The sequence below is a fragment of the Miniopterus natalensis genome, chromosome 15 (assembly GCF_054644295.1).
Source record: "Miniopterus natalensis isolate mMinNat1 chromosome 15, mMinNat1.hap1, whole genome shotgun sequence".
Taxonomy (NCBI): Eukaryota; Metazoa; Chordata; class Mammalia; order Chiroptera; family Miniopteridae; genus Miniopterus; species Miniopterus natalensis.
This window is the reverse complement of record NC_142095.1, coordinates 3,787,550-3,806,660: the sequence shown is the minus strand read 5'-3', so window position 1 is coordinate 3,806,660 and position 19,111 is coordinate 3,787,550. Positions and strand designations below refer to the sequence as shown.

Genomic DNA, 19,111 nt, shown 5'->3' with positions numbered 1-19,111 from the left:
AAAAAGCCTGGCAAAGCCCCTCTCTCAGCCAGGGCTTCAAGGCCCTTCTGGGAGGAGCCGAAAGAGCACTGGGCGGACACGACATTCCCGATGGCTTCTTGGGTGCCCACTCAACGGGAGTGATCGTGTCATTCCAAAGCACTTTCCTTGTCGCCGGCGTGAGCCTCCGGGACAGCTGCTCTCAGGGCTGGGGCTGGAGACCCAGCTGGGGATTTCACACACTCTCGGTGCACGGAGACGGTTGGGGTGGTTTTCCCCCAGGAAGTGAAGGGCTATCTTTAGCGAGTTGCGGGCTGGGGCGGCCCTGTGGGACTCACCGCCAGTGCAGCCCTATCGGGAGGCCCCGGGTCTGCCCTCCCTGCCTCCCCAATGCTCCCCCGGGTTCCCGAGATGGCCACCGCCCAGGCTACCCGACGTCTACCCCCGTGACTTCCAACCTGAGGGGGCACCTGAGAAACGGACGGAGACCAGAACGACCCAATGAAGTGTGTCTGGGGTGAAGGGCTCGCCCACCCCTCTGGACCAGGCCGCTGCTCAGGCAGGAGAGCAGGGAACGAAATCCAAGCGCAGCTGGAATGCTCTGGAGACAACAGCTGCTTTTGGGATTCCGTTGCCCGCTGTCCAGCCGTGGGAGGGGTCCCTTGCCCTGGGGCCAGAATAGAGCCCCCCTATTTCCAGTCCCAGGAGGCGGACCTAGGAGTAAGCGGTGAAATCGGGTCTAGTGGGAATGAGGAGCTCACCTGGGCCCCAAAACAATAGGAGGGGCGGTGGGGGCCTCCCCTGGGAACGAGTCCCGAACCGGATCACACTCGCGGGGTAGGGTGAGTCCTGCTGGTCCCATGCAGCCAGGACCACCGGCGAGGTGGAAGTGTCGGGGCGGGCTTCGGAACCAGCCGAGAAGGAAGCGCTCCCGTGGGCCGGGGAGGAAGTAAACCCGCGCGCCGGCCTTGGGGACACCCCCGCAGCTGGGGCCCTTTGTCCGGAGACGCTACCAGCACCCGGAGCTCTAGGGGCCCCGTGGGCTCGCAGGGCGGCGACAAGACCCCCAGGAATCCATTGAGGCCGTCCCCGTCTGTACCGAGCCTGCCTCCCGCCCGCCGGGCCCCGCGGAGAGCAGACGCAGCAACATTCCCCCGAGGCCACGGCACGGTGGCGGAGATGCCCGAACCCCGCGCGGGCGCCGGCGACTCGCGCCAGGAGGCCCTCGGCTTCGGCTCGGCGGGGGCGGGGGTCGCGGGGCGCGAACAGTGAGCGCTGCTCCGGCCGCTGTCTACTGGAATGTCCGGTCCCGCTCGGCCCGGTCGCTGCCACCTGAACTGCAACCACTGCCCTACCACGGCGTCCCCTTCCGCTTGCTCTGGCAGCGGACTGGAGCCATTTTAAGTAGAAACCACCCGGCCACGCCCCCTCGCGCTCCCAAGAAGCCAATCCACGCGCGGCCACGCCCCGCGCGACGCGCGGCGACGACGCCAACGGTCGCGCAAGTGACGGTTGGGAAGGGGCGTGATTCCGAGGAAAGCGGGGAAACCTGAGCCGCCCACCCCGCCCTTGCAACCTGACGCCCCGAAGCCGGGATTAGAGGCGCGGAGGCTGGCTCCACGCCCTGGCCAGGTGTGCGGGACTCGGCCAGGTGCGCGGCCGCCCCGCCCCTGGCCCGGGAGCCCTGCGTGCTGGCTGAGAGGCGGGGGCCATGCCAAGGCTGGGACCCAGGCAGTGCCCTGAGGTCGGTTCCGCCGCCAGGTGTCTGGCTCCCTCAGGACTCTCTGCGGGGGCCCAGGGTGGGGCGGGCGGCAGGTGCGGACACCCGACCCGCGCTGGGGGCCGCGGCCTCCTGGGACAGGTGGCACGGGCGCGCCCTCTAGCTCTCTAGCGCTGGGCCGGCCGAGCTGCGCGGCGCCCTCCGGGACGCAGGGGGCGCTGTGTTCGCGCCGGGCTGGGCTCCGCCACGACCTCGCTGACCCCGCGCGCTGGTTCCCCATGGCCGCCGCGTTTGTGCTTCGCGGTCTGTACCGAGCAGGACCTGCACTCCGCCGTCCGCCAGCGGAGCTGCTGCGGTGAGTCCGGTCCCCGCGTCCCTCACCACTCCACCCCTGCGGCTCCGCACCTGCTGTCTCCTAGACCCTAACCGTGCCCCTCCGCAGGGCCCCACGGCGTGGGCACCGGCTCACGCCGGCCGACGATGAACTGTATCAGCGGACGAGCATCTCGCTGCTGCAACGCGAGGCCCCGCACGCCATGTACATCGACAGCTACAGCAGCCGCGGCTTCGTGGTCAACGGAAATCGCGTGTTTGGGCCGTGCGCGCTGCTCCCGCACTCAGTGCTGCAGTGGAACGTGAGCCCTTCCCTGCAGGGAGGAAGCTGAGGGCCAGAGCCCCAGCCTAACCCGATCCTGTCCCGGGAACCTTGGCTTTTCCGTGGCCCTGGTGTGGTCTATGGGGAAAGTTGCGTGGATTTGGCGTCTTTAACCTGCCTCCTCCCCATACAGGTAGGATCCCACCAGGACATCACGGAAGAAAGCTTCTCTCTTTTTTGGATGCTGGAGCCCCGAATAGGTATTGGGGGAGGGAAGGGCAGAGGGGTTTCCAGCCCCCGGAAGTCCCCCCCCATCCGCAGACCTGGTTGTAGACGGGCCGTGCCCATCCTTCCCTAGAGATTGTTGTGGTGGGCACTGGAGACCGGACTGAGCGGCTGCAGCCCCAGGTGCTGCGAGCCATGAGGCAGCGGGGAATCGCTGTGGAAGTGCAGGACACGGTCAGTCCTGGGACTGGGGAGCGCTGAGGGGAGCCCAGGCCTAGCCCAGGCTCAGCTGATGCTGGCTTTCTCTTTGCAGCCCAATGCTTGTGCCACTTTCAACTTCCTGTGTCATGAAGGCCGGGTGACAGGAGCTGCTCTCATCCCCCCACCTGGAGGGACTGCAGTCACACCTCTGACTCAAGCTGCAGAGTGAAGCACCAGGAACTGACCTGACCTTTCCAGTAGGGCCCTGACACCTTCTGCAGAGTGCAGGGGTTCCCAATGCTTTCACGAGCCCCTCCCCCGTGGCACTGTAACACTTGTTTTGCTTACCAGCAAATTAATAATTTAATCTACTTCTACCATTTTGTACTAGGTGCATTGCTGGCCAGGGGCTGCTCGCTCTGGCTTCTTGGTGAGGGTTATGAAGAAACCAAGGAGTCATCTTTTTATCTAGACTGTATAGCCCATCAGAGGCCAGGAGGCAGTATATACACTCATTCCAAACTGCAGATGTCTGCTTGCTCACATGCACATACAGGGCGGTCTCAATTCTTTTTCCACAAGGTTCTTTAGAGATTCAAGTTAGAGATCATTTATGAGGGTCTCCACCTGGTCCCATGTGGCCAAGCTTTGGGCTAGCAGGAGGCCCTGTGGACGTTAGTCCAAAGCCCCATGGACTGTACCCCTCCTAAGCAGCCAGTCAGAATCTGTTATCCAACCCTTGACCCTTGGGAGCCCTAGCTGGTCAGGGCTGGCTTGTGAGCTGCCTCAGGAGGGATTTTTTGAATATGGAACTACTACCCCCTTAACAGGTCCATGGAGCACCCTTACCTCAGGGCCTGAGGCTTTCCCTGGAAATGAGGGTGTTGTGTTTGTGTGCATGCGTGATGTGGCAGCTGCAGAGTCCCACCTGCCTGTTGACCTCAAAGATCAGGCATCACTTTTTTCAAACTTTTATTGAAAAACCAAGGGGTTATGCTGTAATCCCTTTTCAGAAAAGCCGCTTCTCATACCTGTAGGCGGAAGGACCAGCTGTGAGGTAAGGGCAGCAGGCATGGCAGAGACCTCCACACCAAGGATAGGAGTAGGAAAGGGTTGGTCACTTACGAATGCAGGCTGTGGACGCCACCTTCCACCTGAGCTGAGGACGTTCTCTTCTCAAACTTGAGCTCCCCAGAATACATCATGGCTCTGAAAAGGGGCAGATGTCAGATGTGGGTAGCTGGCCTTGGATGAGCCTCTCTACCCATGTCCAAGCTTCCCACGCTTACCTGACTTGGGTCAAACTCTTGGCACCAATGTCCTGGCAGGAGTGTTGGATGCCGGCGATCAGGTAGGGGACAAATTTGTGGATGGACCCTTTATCCTGCACAGCCCCAGATACCCCCTGGGCCACCTTGATTTTGTCAGCTTCACTGCAGGGAGAGGCAAGAGACATGGACAAGGTCAAAGCACAGACGAAGTGGTCAGCGCAGGGCTGGCATAAGGTAACTGATCTTTCTGTCCCACCTGAAATATCGGTTCTGGCTGCTGAGATGCTTGTCCATGGCATCGAGAGAGCCCATACCACGGTATTTCTTTAGCCGGATTCCATCGGAGAAGAAGTACTCACCAGGGGCCTCAGTGGTAGCAGCCAGGAGGGAGCCCATCATGACTATGGACAGATGTAATGCTGGGGGCAGACCCTGAATGGCAATGGGGAAGGAGTCCCACCAGGCTCCCTAGGTGCTGGGCCTCACCTGTGGAGGCCCCAAGGGCCAAGGCTTTGGCGATATGGCCCACATTTTGGATTCCTCCATCAGCGATGACAGGAACACCAAAGCGCCGTGCATATTCTGATACCTTGTACACTGCTGTTGCTTGGGGCCGCCCACAGGCCAGCACTGTTAAAAGATGGAGGAATAGATGGGTGGGTGGAGGCAAGGGGCCCTGTGGCCACAGCTCTGCACCCAGGAGCTTTCAGCTACATCTGCACCGGGACTGTAGCCTGGCTGAGGACAAGTCATGTCTGGGACAGCTGCCCCATCTGCTTTGAACAGTACAAACAGCTGTGATGGCCACCACTCACCCGTGTGTTCACGTGCATGTGTGCATGGCCCAGGGCAGCCTCAGGCACATGCAGTCAGCAGCCGGGAAAGCCCCACCCAACTGGTATCAGGTGGGGTAGGGTCACTGTGGTTAGTACCCAGAGGCCCACCCCTTCCTACATGGTGGGCAGCTCAGGCAAGATCAGGGTAGTGGTTGTGTGGAAGGAAAAGTGTGCTCCAGAGTTGGTCCCTGAGCTGTGCCCTACTGCAGGAGATGTGGACAGAGCAGGGCCCATCTGAGGAAGGAGGTCCTGCCCAGTAAGCACCCCAGGAATAAGAGGGAGCTGTGTTTTCAAGCAGCCCCCAAAACCATGGTCTGTCATTCAGTCTGCCCTGCCCACCCATCAGCACCACAAACCCCGGGAGCTACAGCTACAGTCAACCAAGCAGCCGGGCAGTGGGCAGCTGGGCCGGGCCAGTGGGCCGGGCCGGACTTACTATAGCAGCCCGTGACAGTAGAAGGGCATTTGGGGCTGTGGGACTTTATGTCTGGAGGGATCTTGGGAGCTGCTAAATAAAACAAACAGACCAGAGTTTAGAGAGGGCGCAGAGCAGGAGCAAGGAGGCCAGGCTAGGCAGGGGGGAGTGGCAAGTGAGGAAAGACGAGAGCTCGTCTTGCTTCCAGCATGTCACCCATCCAAGGGGCCTGTTTGGCCCTGGGGCTGCCCCTACTGGAGGACTCATTGTAGTTCCCATGAGAGCACTTAGCTCCAGGGCATGTGGAGCTAAGGGTCCTGCCAAAGCATCTTACCTTCCTGGGTGATGCAGATGGAGCCACTGCCCATGCCCACCCGCAGGGCATCTACACCAGCATCAATGAGATTCTTGGCCTGAGCAGCTGTTACCACTGCAATGAACAGAGGAAGACTCAAGTGAAGGTCTAGGTGGAAGCCTAGCTTCCCTACTCTGGCCCCACATCCTCAGTGCCCATTTAGGCCTCACCATTGCCTCCGATGACTTGGAGACTGGGGTATTTATCTTTGATGTACTTGATCATGTTAATCTGGAAGATGGAGTTTCCCTGAGAAGAGTCCTGGAACAGAGGAAGTCCCAGTGAGCTGGGTATGGCAGCAGCTGCCACTGCCCCACCCTGCCTGAACAGCAGCTCACCAAAACAACTGCATCCACACCGGCCTGGGCTAGCAAGTCCAGCCGATACTTGTCATCTTCATGAGTGCCGATGGCTGCTCCACACAGCAGCTGCTTCTTGGCATCTTTGGAGGCTAGTGGGTAATCCCGGTTCTTCTTCAGGTCTGTCCGGGCGATGATGGCCACCAGTTCATCATCTTCATTTACAATGGGCAACTTTCCTGAGGGCAGAGCAGGACATGAATCAGGACTCTGGTGTTTGGTTACAGAACCCTTCCTACCTCTAGGACTCACCCTTCTTGCTGCGCTGCAGAATTTCATTTGCTTCCTTCAATGTGATGCCTGCAGGGGCTACCACCAAATCATCTCTCTTGGTCATGATCTAAAAGGGGGGGTAGCTGTGAGGAAGAGCCAATCAGAAGCCAGACCTCCCAACAGGCCCTTCCCTTAACTCAGGAGTGAGGTTCCAAATATCACCATGTTCACACACCACCCAAACCACACTCCTCTCAAGTAAACCCAATAGTCTATGTAGTAATCTAGTGACAAACATGAGAATTGGTAGAAAGGACAATGTGGTATTTGTTGTAGCCTGTTACACTGTTAGGGAAAGAAGGGCCATACCAGATCAATGACGAGAGAATTAGAAGAGGCGGCTGAAACTGGTCCTTAAGCACTGACTCCACCCTGGGGGTGGCAAAGAATACAGCGTGTATGCTGGCAAACATCTGGGCAGATTGAGTGCCTCTGGTGCATGTATTGGGGGCGGGGGGGGCAGAACTCTATGAAAGGATCAGAAACTTGGCTAGGCACTCATCTTTCCTGGACAGCAGAGACCATCAGAAATGCCACTGAGGCAACAGAAGGCTCCCTGTCTGTAGTCTGGTTGCCAGAACTTGGCTTTGCAAGTGCATTTACCTCTTCCAAAAACCGGTCATGTTCCTCCTCCTTGAGAAAATCAATGTCCCTCGAGGAGATGATGCCCACCAGGCGGCTCCCCATCCGGCCGGTGTCGGTGATGGGGATACCGCAGAAGCCATGCCGGGCCTTGGCTTCAAACACGTCCCGTACTCGATCCTTAGGGCTGAGGACCACAGGGTCCGTAATGAAGCCCTGCTCATATTTCTGGAAGGGGTGATGAGAATGGGCGTTTCTGAGCGACTTTCACTGGGCTCCTGGTCTGAAAACTGGGCTTGTACCAACTCCCCCTTTGGCAGTGCCACAGGGCCAAATTGCACCAACACTTGAAACCCAGGTATAGGAGACATGGGTGGGCGGCAGGCACTGTTCACCTGGCCCTCTTCTGAGACCCAGGATCTCAGGCTCTTCCACTCAGGAACTCAACTCCACAATGGGGAAAAAGGATCCATAATTTGAAGCAAAATAAACCCCACTCCCACCCCACCCCAGTGCAATTCCCAGGAACTCTTGACCATGATCCTTGCCCTTCTGACCTTCACTTTCCGAACTTCGTTGGCCTGGAATTCAGGTGTACAGTTGTGGTGGATGAAGCCAATACCACCTGTAAGCTGCAGAGTAAACAAAAGACAGAAAAAGTAACAAGAATTAGAGAGGCATGACTGTATGCCTTTGGGGAAGAGAGATCAGGCTGCTGCTGCCCTTAAGCCCCATGGTGCTCACCGCCATTGCTATGGCCATCCCAGCCTCTGTGACTGTGTCCATGGGTGAGGAAACCAGTGGGGTTTTCAGAGTGATCTTTTTGGTCAGAGCAGAGGTCAAGTCCTGAGGATATTAAGCCAGCTAATGTGAGGAAACACTTCATACAACTCATGATGGCTCCAAGTGCCCCACAAAACAGGTGACCTGTATGACCTGCATGCTAGTAAAACCATCCCATAGAATCCACCCCAAAGCCCAATCTGGTGAGGCAGACCAGGGCACAGCCGCCCCTTACCCAACCGTAATGCTCAGGACCCAATTCCTGGCCATACTCACCACCTGGTCTGCAGTGAAGTCGATGTACCCGGGGAGAATGAGAAAGTCACTACGGGGGGAGAGGAGCAAACGGGGGGTGAGGCTCAGGCTCAGTGCAACCGGAGACTCCATCTCCACAGAGCATCTCTTAAGGCATTTGGGCAGAGAGGGCACTGACCTAGCCCATGTGTCACACGCAAGGCAGAGCACAAGGTGGAGACAGTGACGGGACCTTTCCTGCCTGCCACCTCGCTGTCAGCGCCCCTGGCACCCTGACAACTCCATGTGCCCAAAGGATGGAGTTTCCAGTCTGAAATCCCAAGCACTGGCAAAATTCCGCCTCCATCCCGCCCCGCTGTGTCTGTCAAAGTGAGCCCCAGAGCTGGGTGGGGAATTTCCGAAACCGGCCCCTCAAGCACGAGCCCAAGCGGGCTCAATGGAAGCCCAACCCGGCCTTCCTGCCCAGCACGCCGCCCCTCCTCGCCCGTGAGCCCCTCAGGCCCGCACTTGTAGGTGAGGCCATCCCCGCAGTTGAACAGCTGCTGTGCCGTAAGCCCGTCGTCCGGCACGTAGGACGTGCCCCCGCTAATCAGGTAGTCGGCCATGGCCAGCGCGCGGACAGCCGCGAGTCTCCGACGACCACGCCGCAGAGGCCTCTGGCGTCGGGGACGCGCCAATATACACACGCTACCGTCAGCGCGCCTTGCGCGTCGCTGACGTCAAGACGCAGCACGCGTAGGCGGAGCCGGCGCGCCCACGGGGCGGGGTTGGCGGGAGGCGCATGCGCACAGCGTGCACAAGCCCGGTAACCAGGGGGTTGGGCTGTTCGCGTCGCTGCCCCCTCCCGCAGAACCTCGGCCTGTTCAGCTAACAGGCAAGGTTTTGCTTCCACTGTTCCTCCGGTTTCCTCCCAAATAAAGAGGCGTTGTTCACTAGCAGGTTGAAAAGACGTGCTTGTCATTCTTAATAAACAACTAGATTAAGAATACATAAGAGAAACAGAGTGGTATCTTTATATGATACACAAGTGTATGTTACAAGAATTCCATCAGGCACAGGAGCCTCAGGTTTAAGGCCTCAATGTTAGGCCAAAAAAAAAAAGGCATGGTAAAGTTTTTACTTTAACATCTAAAATGTCACTTGTCATAAAGGAGAGTGTAATAGAAATTGTCTTTAATAAATCATAATTGAAGTTCCCCTCATTTTCCTTCCATTAAGATGCTAAGTTTACGTCTGAGCATGAAAGAAAAGACCGTTTCCCTGGGGTCAGCGAAGTCGGCCAGTCTGAGTGGAAGCCAGCTGGGGAGATTCCCTGGAGGGTCCATCCATCATTAATTCCAGCTTTCTGGAGGAAGGGAAGGGGCCACATTTCTCCAAACAGTCCAAGCCCTTTCCCAGGCCCCAGACAAAAAAAGAAAAAGTCAGCCAGCAACTTTATAGGACACCTGGCTCTCAGGAAACGTAGGGCCCCCACGGGCTGAGGAGTCTGCCACAGCAGGTTTATGAAGATGCACAGGGGGCAGTTTCCTTTTACATTTTAAACAGAAGCAGTCTGAAAGACTTCATAACTACACCAATAAAAAAAGAAAAGAAAAAATGGAGGCCTCTTCTTTAGTGTGAAAGTCTGTCTGTGTTTTCCTGGGCGCTCTCCTTAGCACCATGGCTAAGGGATCTCAGTGCATGGTGCTTGCGTTGGCCACTGCAATGGCCTCCTGAATTTCTCGTATCACCAGGATCCGAGTCAGCATTTGTCCCATCTGCTCTCTGCTGATAGGCTGGACCGAGTACCAGATTGGACTGTTGGGGGCCACCACTGGCTCGGGCGTCAGGTAAAAGGTGTCATTCCGGCCTTTCACACTCTGGGGACTGAAGAATATGTCAGTAAAAGTTGGTTAAAACCAATCTCAACCCTCCCACCTGAACCTCCCAGACAGATAATTGCAAAAGCTGGGAAGGCAGTAGCTCTGGAAGGTATGGTGGCACAGCTACTGAATTGCATGCATCCAACACATACTACCTCAAATGCCACCAATAGGCTGCCTTTACTCCTCCCCCACACACTGCCAGCTGTGATTCCTCTGACTAACCAGCTGCAGAGGGCTCCCAGGCCTCATCTACTTGAGTCCAGTCATATCCCACTTGGAACCAACATCACTTCCCAGAAGGTCTGTCCAAGTCTTTGCTCAAGTTGTTTCCTTTACCCAATCCATTGATAATCCCTCAATTCTACTGAGGAACTAGGGCCCTTACCTGGCCCCACCCTCCGTACTGCTGTGTTGTACCTCTCTAAAGTACTTAGTACATGCCATCCTCTTAGCTATTCATTCACCCACTCAAGATTTACCAAAGAGCAACTGTGTGCCAATTCTGCATTAGGTGATGTTAAAGAAATGAGTAAAACCCAACAGTGCCTACCTCCTAGAGCTTACAGATAAGGGGAGAGGAAGAGAGTAGTTAAACACTTACACAAATACACACAAAATGACAAACAGTGTAACAGATGGAATAGCCTGAGGGAATAGGTAGAGTCTGAAAACGCTTCCCTGATGGATAGGAGCTACTGCCAAATGAGTAGGGGTGAAGTGGTGTGGGGGTTGCCCAACAGAGAAAAATTATGTGCTGAGGCCTTGAGAAAGGGAATGCATCATGCCCGTAAGTGGAGAGAAGCCAGTGTAGCTAGAAAGCCAAGAGCTACATGAACATGAGATTAGCAAGGGGGAGTGAATGAAAGGTCTCGTTGGCCATATTAGGATAATTCTTTGTAGAGCAAAAGAAACCACTAAAGGTTTTAAGTAACATAAACCTACAATGTAGAAAGGTCATTCTGGCATTGCTATGAAGATGACAGCCAAACTTTAGGTACAAGAAAGAACAAAAGCCAAGGAAAGGAGTACCCTCTAGATTGATGGTGATGATGACAAAACATCAAGCCCAAGATGTTGTTAAACATAGAATAGAGGTAGCCTCTCTGTACCTTCCTCCCTCTACCTTCACCTCCTCTCCAGGAAAGGGGACCATTAGGGCGCAGGGACCCCTTTTATAATCAGGGTGCTAAGCATATCACATGCTTTGTAAAAAGCAGTAAGGTTGCTTCTGTATGTAGTTTTTTAGAAGTGTGTTTTTACTCTCCGTTGGGTACTAGAGAATAACTGCACACAGGTACGCACGCACACAGTCAGTTACCCACTTAGAATAAAACCGCCTCACCATTTAAAGAGGTAGAAATCATAGAGCTTGATGGGACATCTCAGTGGATTCTCTGGATTTTCCGTTTGTTCTGCATACATGTCATCTGTAACTATAAAACACATCCTCACAATCACAGACATGGCTTCAGACTGCTTTAGCTGAGGCCCAGATGAGGAACTTTAGACTTCCAGCCATCCCAACTAGGACATATTGGAAGGGAAAGGGTGAGGCATGGGAGGTGATTATGAAAGGAAAAGGCAGCTATCTTTTCTGGGGCATCTCTGCTTCTTCAAGAGTTTGAAGTCTCTGGCTGAGGAGAAAGGAATGGAGAATTCATACCCAGCAAATCCCAACCCCACACTCATCACTAGCCCCTCAGGCACAAGGGCACCTAGCACTGTTTCTGCAGTCCCTGCCTACCTTTCTGGCCAGTCTGGTGTATCCCCAGTGCCTTCAGGTACCGAATACTCGTGCTTTTATCTTTAGGATTGGAGGGGTTCTTCTTTGTCTGTCGCAAGACCTTGGAGAAGGCCAGCTTCATGTGCTGGTCCACTGTCTTCAACAGGAAGTACCTGCACCGCAAGTGAAAGCAAGGCAAAGGGAAGGGTGCCAGGAGGAGACCATGACTTACCCTCTGCCATCAGTGCTTTGGAGGAGCCACTGCCTACACTCCCAGGATATGGGCAGGCCCACACCCACACACACTGTCTAGTGGAGAAGCCACATCAAGACTGATGGTGGGGGTCTGGCAAGGCTGTCTGCTTCACTAGTCACCACACAAAATGCAGCCAAGTGGGACTGAGGGCTTTCAGTAGCCCAAAGGCTCTCAAATATGTGTCAAAAGAATTCAAAGTCTGCCTGGATAGTTTCCACCCTCTTCACTGGGCAGATGCCAGCAGTGGCTAAGCATGGAGCCTCTAGAACACTTACTTGGTATTAAAGAACATGAGGGTGGTCAGCAGGGTGGAAGGGGAGTGAGCCCCGAGCTGCTTGCACTCCCACAGCATCTCCTCAGTCACGTGGCTGGGCAGGACATAGCCTAGGAGGAATAGAGTACTGCTACAACAAGAGGATGGCAGGCGTTCCCTCAAAGGTGCAAGATGGGAAGTGTGAGGGACAACCAGGACCACACAGGACTACAAGTTTAACCAGAGAAGACTTCCTGGTATGGCAGAATCACCTGGGAAGCTTGTTAAAACGCAAATGGCTGGGTCTCAGCACAAATTTCTGGGGTGGGACATGATAATATGCATTTCTAACAATTTCCTAAGACCACATTTTGAGAACCACTGCCCTAAACATGAATGCTCTTACCGGATGTTAATTCTTCTTTTAATCCAAGGTTAACATGGGACAAAAGGATAGGCTTCAGGGAAAGTGAAACACCCAAAAAACTATAACCCAAACTCTGCATAAATGCATACTACTCTGGAAAGCGGGCATAGAACTTCCATATTTTCGAAGGTGTCCAGGGCCCAGAGAACTGGCATGCATGCCTGTTTGCCCTTGCTAGACCTTATTGTGGCTTCCATCTCTAGAAAGCAAGCCCATTCTCATCCCCTCTCTAGTAAAGGGGACTGCCATTCTGAACTATTACAGGTGTTCCCCACAGGGCAGATTTTATTGTTAAAAGCCTGCTACATAAGCAAATTGAGAACTGGGCAGGGACAAAGGTCAGTATGATCACCAAGCCCCCTTCATGTGTTCATTCAACAGTCAATGTGCAAGTGTGTGTGTGCCCTGTAGGCAGAGGGCCTGGTGAAACAGCAGCAGCAGACACCAGCTTTCTCCAGGCATACAGTGACAGTGCCACTTCTTAGAAGCAGGGAAAGAAATATTCTGTCCAACACATTCCTCTCCTCTGTTCTTACCAAAGCTGGCCTTTTGACTCCATTAGTGCATTTCCATCTCTTTAGGGCAGCTTTGCCTCTACTCTTGTATTTGGTGGTCCAGAGACAATGAGATAAGCTTCCCTGCTCTTAGACATGTCCGGGGCAGGATGAGTGGCAGAAAACAGCTGTCCTCAGGGAAGGCCAGCCCTAGGAGTGGTCCCAGGCATACTTTGGCCTGCCCTATTTTCTCTGGGTTCACTGTGCCCCTGGAGTCACCTTCCCTGGCTTTAACTGCTTCTTAACAACACAAATTAGAGTGAACTTTCATGCATGACGACCAGGACAGCTGACATGGGAGAAGGGTGATACAAATAGACACATCATATAAAAGCCTCATAGTTCTAATTCTAAACTACAAGTATCAAAATGGTCTATTTTGTTTTTGTATTTTTGGTTTGTCCACTTTAAGGCCTAGAAACAATGACCAACTCAGGAGCAACAAGCACACATAGCCTCCAGGCTTTGGTTTGGTACTGAAATACCATTTACCACTTAAAAAACCAGGCACCATGGAGAACAGACTGATTCCACATCCGGACAGGAAATGTTCAAGATGAGCCTGAGACATTTTAGGAAACCAGAAATCAAGGAAGAAGGGTTGTGTCAAAAGAACTTAAGAGCTAATTTAAAGAAGCTCCAAATGACCAAAGATGGGACAATCTGCATATCAGTAAAGATAATTTTTAAAAAAGGTAACTGCAATACACTGAATCATATTAAATATTTAAATTCACTAGTTCATGATGATTCTTAAAAAACAAAAAACCACCCAGTTACTTGGTTATCACCGAGGGAAGCTGGTAAACCAACTCATTCCTGTGAAAACTGCTAAACAAAGGAGAAGAAGCAGCCCATATCCTCCTTCTGTACAATTTATACGGCCTTGAATTCAAAAGGTTGACAAGGAAAAGTTTCTTTTGTTTTTCAGCTAATAATGAAGAAGTAGTAACATTAGAATACCACCTTTTGCAACTAATAAATTAATGGATCCAGACATTATGGGCATCAGATGAAAATAAATAACCCATCTATGATCTAACCTTGCCGAAATGAACACACACACACAAAAAAATAAAACCTGATCAATTAAGTCTTTATATGCGACTACCAATTAGCTGTAAATACAGGGGACAGAAGAGTATATAAAACTACGCCACAGGGATGTAATCAGTAAAAAGTAGACTGCGTGACAATTTAAAAGGCTAATTTCTTCCATAAATAAATTGCAAGAAAAAACTCAGGGGGGAATTAAAGATTAAAGCTAAGCATAAAAAGGTATACCCAGCAATTTCAATGTGTGGAATCACACCTTGACCCCGATAAGCAAAATTATGACATTTATGAGACAATTAGAAATTCAAAACAGAGGGTAGAGATTTTGATGACATTTTAGAATTTTTTAAAAAATCTATGAAAACGGCATTGTGGTATGTCAATAATACATATTAAAATACTTATGAATAAAGTGTCTGGGATTTACTTCAAAATAATATGGGAGGGGGAATAAAGTGGTGTATATATGAGAGAAGATTTGCCATGAATAAACAGTAGGTACATGGGAGGGTCATTAATCTATTTTATTTTTATATGTGCTTGAAATTCCACAAATTTTAAAAAGCAAACTCTGCACAGCTACACTTGGCTTAAAAATTTGCAGATCATGTAGCGTGAGTCACTGATGCACTTACTCAGGTCTCGGTTCTAACAGCAGCCCTTAGAGAGGCCTCCCTCCTAATGCCCTTAACACTTTCTATTCCCTTGTGCTTTCTTCTTCAAAGCACTCAGTCACAAATTAATCTCATTATTTACTGTCTCCCCGTTAGACTGTAAGGTCCATTTTGTTCAGTACGATATTATTATCTACATACCTGGAATACTGCCTGGCACACAGTAGGCACTCAAAAATATTTAACCAATACATTTTTTTAAGGTTAATTAAGCATATAACAAACTATGGGTGGTGATCGATGTAACTAGACTGTTTTCAACACAAATACCAAGGACCTAGATTGCTGGATCATAAGATAACATGATGTTTACTTTTGTAGAAAATGCCAAATTGTCTTCCAAAAGCGGCTGTACCACTCTGCATTCCCACCAGCAATGAATGAGGGTTATTGTTGCACCCTATCCAGCATTTGGTGCTGCCAGTGTTTGGGATTTTAGCCATTCTAACAGTTATATAGTGGTATCTCATTATTTTAAGTTAAAATTTAATGATGACATATAATAAGCATTGTTCTTATTATATGTCTTATTATATTCTTGTGTGTCTTCCTTATGAAGCATCTGTTCAGATTTTTGGTCCATCTGTTAATCAGGTTGTTTGTTTTCTTGCTGGTGAGTGTTAAAGAGTTCTCTGTACATTTTGGATACCAGTCTTTCATCGGATATATTTTGCAAAGATTTTCTCCCAGTTTGTGGCTCATTTTTTCACTCTCTTAACAGTGTTTCACAAAGCAGTCGTTTTTAATTTTAATGGAGTTCAACTTACCAATTTTTTCTTTCATGGATCACAGTGCTTTTGGTGCTGTATATAAAAAATCATCACCAAACCTAAGGTCACCTAGATTTTCTCCTATTTATCTTTAGGAAGAGTTTTGCAATTCTGCATTTTACATTTAGGTCTGTGATCTGTCTAGAGTTAGTTTTGTGAAGTGTATAAGGTATGTGTCTAGATTCATTCTTTGCATGTGCATGTCCAGTTGTTCCAGAGACATTTGTTGATCGATTATCCTTTCTTCATTGAATTCCCTTTGTTCCTTTGCCAAAGGTAAGTTGGTTATATTTTTGTGGCTATATTTCTGGGCTCTCTATTCTGTTCCATTGATCTACCTGCCTATTCTTTCACCAAAAACCTGCACAAAATGTTTATAGCAGCTTTATTCATAATTGCCAAAACTTGAAAGTTCTTCAATAGGTGAATGGATAAACAAACTGTGGTACATCCATACAATGGAATATTATCAGCAATAAAAAGAAATGAGCTATCAAGCCACAAAAAGACACATAGGAACATTAATGCATATTGCTAAGTGGGAAAAAAAAGAAAAAAAAAAATCCAAAAGGCCACAAAATAAATTATTCCAACTATATGACATTCTGGAAAAGGCAAAAACTATGGAGACAGTAAAAAGACCAATGGTTGCCAGAGATTTGGGGGAGGCATGGAGGGATGACTTGGTGGAATACAGGGAATTTTAGGGTAGTGAAACTTCTGTATAGTACAGTAACTGTAGATACATGTCATTATACATTTGTCAAAACCCATGGAATGTACAACACAAGGAGTGAACCCTAATGTGAACTACAGGCTTTTAATTAATAATGTATCAATACTGATTCATCAACTGTAACAAGTATACTACACTAATACAAAATAATTGGGGAAACACTGTGTGAGGAGGTATATGGGAATTCTCTGTATCTCCTGCTCCATTTTTCTGTAAACCTGAAACTGCTCTAAAAAATAAAGTTTATTAAAAAAAATAAACACCGACTGGCCGGGTGTGGCTCAGTGATTGAGCATCCATCTATGATCCAGGAGATCTCGGTTGGATTCCTGATCAGGGCACATGCCTGGGTTGCAGACTTGATCCCCAGTCAGGGGCATGCAGGAAGCAGCTGATCAATGACGACTCTCATCATTGATGTTTCTCTCTCTCTCCCTTCCTCTCTCTGAAATCAATAAAGACATATTTAAAAAAAGAAGGAAAAAAAAAGAAAAAAAAACACCTCAGACATCTACTATAAAACTCATGTTCCTTTCCAACATAACATACTGCCCAGGAAGTTACCTATAGGTAAAGCAAAAATTATGCTCTATATAGGGTGGGGCAAAAGTAGGTTTATAGTTGTGAGTACAGGAACACAGTTTAATCTTGTATGCAATGATTTTAATTTTAATCAATAAATTTTAATAGGAAAAAAAGAGTAACTACCCTACGCTCTGCATGCCCCACGTTCTTGCTACACTAGGACCAGCTGGGTCGTGTCTGATGAGCAGTGCCCCTTCCATATCAGGGCAAGCAGCACAGATGTTGATGCTGGTGTCTAGGATTTACAGCATTCTCACCCACATGCTGTATCACAGCCAGCCACATAAGCAGCCGATTCTTTTTAAACCCAGGTGAGAAAGACATCCAAGGACTAGGAAGACTCTTACCAAGTGGAGTGACTCGGGGCTGAACGTCCTTCAGAACTTCATGTAGCCACTCCGTGAATCGAACGTAGTAAAGATCAGAGAAGATGTCATCAACTCGTCCATTTTCAAAAAGATACTGAAAGAAAAACAATCAACAAAAGTTGTTGGTAGTCTCTCAAGTACAAGTTTCAGGGGAAATAAACATTTTTCTACTGGTACCATCACCTCTGCCTACCCATTCCCCGCTTAATAAACCTACATACCAGGTCAAAATCATCCAGCATGTGACACTTCCACCATACTTCAGATCATGTGAACCAACTCTCACAACCCTCTCAAGAGTTGTGTCAACAGGGTAGATTTTGTGAATGCTATTTCACCCAGGCAAGGAAATGTCTCATGGTAGCAAAAAACATGGTGCAGGCTCTGGGGACAGCTTCCTATTAGCTATGGTGCAAGTTAAATAACTCAAGGAAGTCTTTTAACTTTGGGGCTCAGATTTCTTGTCTGTAAATGGAGATGACTGTGCCTATCTTCCAGGACTGGGGAGAACATGGAATGAGACACCATGTAAAGCAATTCACCTAGTACCTTGAGTGACTGGGAAGGAAGAGGAACAAACTGGGAGGCAGACTTTGCTCAGGCCTAGGCAGCAGGGTGAGTGCTAACCAGCATGTGCTTTTGCCCATCTTACTGTGGGATTTTCCACAAGAGCATTCAAACACTAAGAAATCCTCCTCAGCTCTCCTAAAGTCTAAAATGAACTTTTGTTATGCTTCACCTTAGATGTCGGAAAACCCAACTACAGTTGTATATTCTAATTCAACTACCTCAAATAATTATTTTATACTAATTAATGCAGGAAAGAATAAGATACGCTGTTTGTTAGCACCAAACTTTATTTTGGATAAATTACTTTTACGCAAACCATGCTTACTTTAACAAAAATAATAGTGCTGGAGCGCTGTCCTGTACACCAAAAGGTTGAGGGTTCGATCCCTAGTCGAGGCATGTATGGGAGGCAACCAACTGAAGTTTCTTTTTCACACTGATGTTTCTCTCTCTCACTCAAAATATCAATGAAATAAAATTTTTTAAATCCTTGGGTGAAGATTAAAAAAAATGTTTCATTATTTTTCTAAAACAGCTCTTGGGTAATATACCAAATTTTTTTTTTTTGCTTGTATTTTTCTTTTTAATATACAAAATGTTTTAAAAGAAGTTTCTCTAGATGGCAGACAGGATTATAAATGATGTTTATTTATTTATTTCTAAAGTGAACATGTAGGTTTTCTGCAATGAAAAAAACACACTTAAAAACTCATTATAGCCTAACCAGCATGGCTCAGTGGTTGAGCGTTGACCCACAAACTAGAAGGTCACAGTTAAATTCCCAGCCAGGACACATGTACAGGTTACAGGCTCGATCCCCAGTAGAGGGCATGCAGGAGGCAGCCGATCAGTGACTCTCATCATTGATGTTTCTATCTCTCCCTCCCTTTCCCTTCCTCTCTCTGAAATCAATTTAAAAAAACAAAAAAACCTCATTATACAGTTGAAAGTCCAAATTATAACCACTTGCTTGTCATTTTACTAATCTGAATATCCAGTAAATACCCGATGAGAACACAGCTCAAACATGTTCCTGTGAAGCTGTTTCCTACCTTCTGAATGCACAGGAAAATATAGTAGAGTACATCTGGATCATAGGGTTCACCTTCTCCATTTCGAGCTTCCCGTGTCATTAGACAGAGCCCATAATTCAACTCGGCCACAGCAGAAGAGATGAGATCTTCCTGGAATCGCAGAAGCTGGCGTCCTACAACACAAACCCCAAAGGTGAATGGAGGTCCTGGCAATAGTCATCTCTTTATCGGTCACTCATATCCTTGAAGTCGGCTCAGAGCAAATATTGCCCCATCAGGGGTGAGATGGAAATGGTCACTTGTATCTGACCTACTAAGGCAATAATCCTGTATGCTCTATTACACCAAGGGTTTCCTTTCCACAATCCTGCCCACCTTACATATCCTGAAA

General features: G+C 49.6%; 3 protein-coding genes across 9 annotated transcripts in view; 1 reads left to right on the top strand and 2 right to left on the bottom strand.

Annotated features, from left to right (window-relative positions):
- Nucleotides 1–1,971: 1,971 nt before the first annotated feature.
- NDUFAF3 (NADH:ubiquinone oxidoreductase complex assembly factor 3) lies at nt 1,972–3,097 on the top strand. Its single transcript, XM_016202844.2, is given in 6 exon segments — nt 1,972–2,054; nt 2,142–2,334; nt 2,488–2,554; nt 2,653–2,753; nt 2,833–2,943; nt 2,946–3,097. Coding segments are annotated over 6 exon segments (573 nt in total). The 5' UTR covers nt 1,972–1,977; the 3' UTR covers nt 2,970–3,097.
- Nucleotides 3,098–3,662: 565 nt separating this feature from the next.
- On the bottom strand, nt 3,663–8,543 carry IMPDH2 (inosine monophosphate dehydrogenase 2). 2 transcript variants are annotated; one of them, XM_016202841.2, is made up of 15 exons: nt 8,357–8,543; nt 7,871–7,919; nt 7,556–7,657; nt 7,369–7,443; nt 6,833–7,039; nt 6,209–6,296; nt 5,936–6,135; nt 5,768–5,858; nt 5,577–5,672; nt 5,264–5,335; nt 4,478–4,621; nt 4,248–4,392; nt 4,010–4,153; nt 3,846–3,929; nt 3,663–3,751 (listed from the first exon to the last, which is right to left on the bottom strand). In XM_016202841.2, the coding sequence occupies exons 1-15, from the start codon at nt 8,452–8,454 to the stop codon at nt 3,730–3,732; spliced, it is 1,617 nt and encodes a 538-aa protein (XP_016058327.1). In that variant the 5' UTR covers nt 8,455–8,543; the 3' UTR covers nt 3,663–3,729. The 2 variants fall into 2 exon arrangements, with proteins under 2 accessions (XP_016058327.1, XP_016058329.1); XM_016202843.2 differs by lacking the exon at nt 5,264–5,335 and having other exon boundaries at nt 8,357–8,541.
- Nucleotides 8,544–8,839: 296 nt separating this feature from the next.
- The window catches only part of QRICH1 (glutamine rich 1), a 30,793-nt gene continuing 20,521 nt past the window's right edge, over nt 8,840–19,111 (bottom strand). For all 6 annotated transcript variants that reach the window (XM_087824753.1, XM_087824755.1, XM_087824756.1 and 3 more), the window contains 6 exons: nt 18,739–18,893; nt 17,096–17,210; nt 11,969–12,077; nt 11,459–11,610; nt 11,057–11,147; nt 8,840–9,715 (listed from right to left, as the gene is read on the bottom strand). In XM_087824753.1, coding sequence (XP_087680879.1) covers nt 9,523–9,715; nt 11,057–11,147; nt 11,459–11,610; nt 11,969–12,077; nt 17,096–17,210; nt 18,739–18,893 — 815 coding nt within the window. In that variant the 3' untranslated portion in view covers nt 8,840–9,522. The remainder of the gene's footprint in view (nt 9,716–11,056; nt 11,148–11,458; nt 11,611–11,968; nt 12,078–17,095; nt 17,211–18,738; nt 18,894–19,111) is intronic.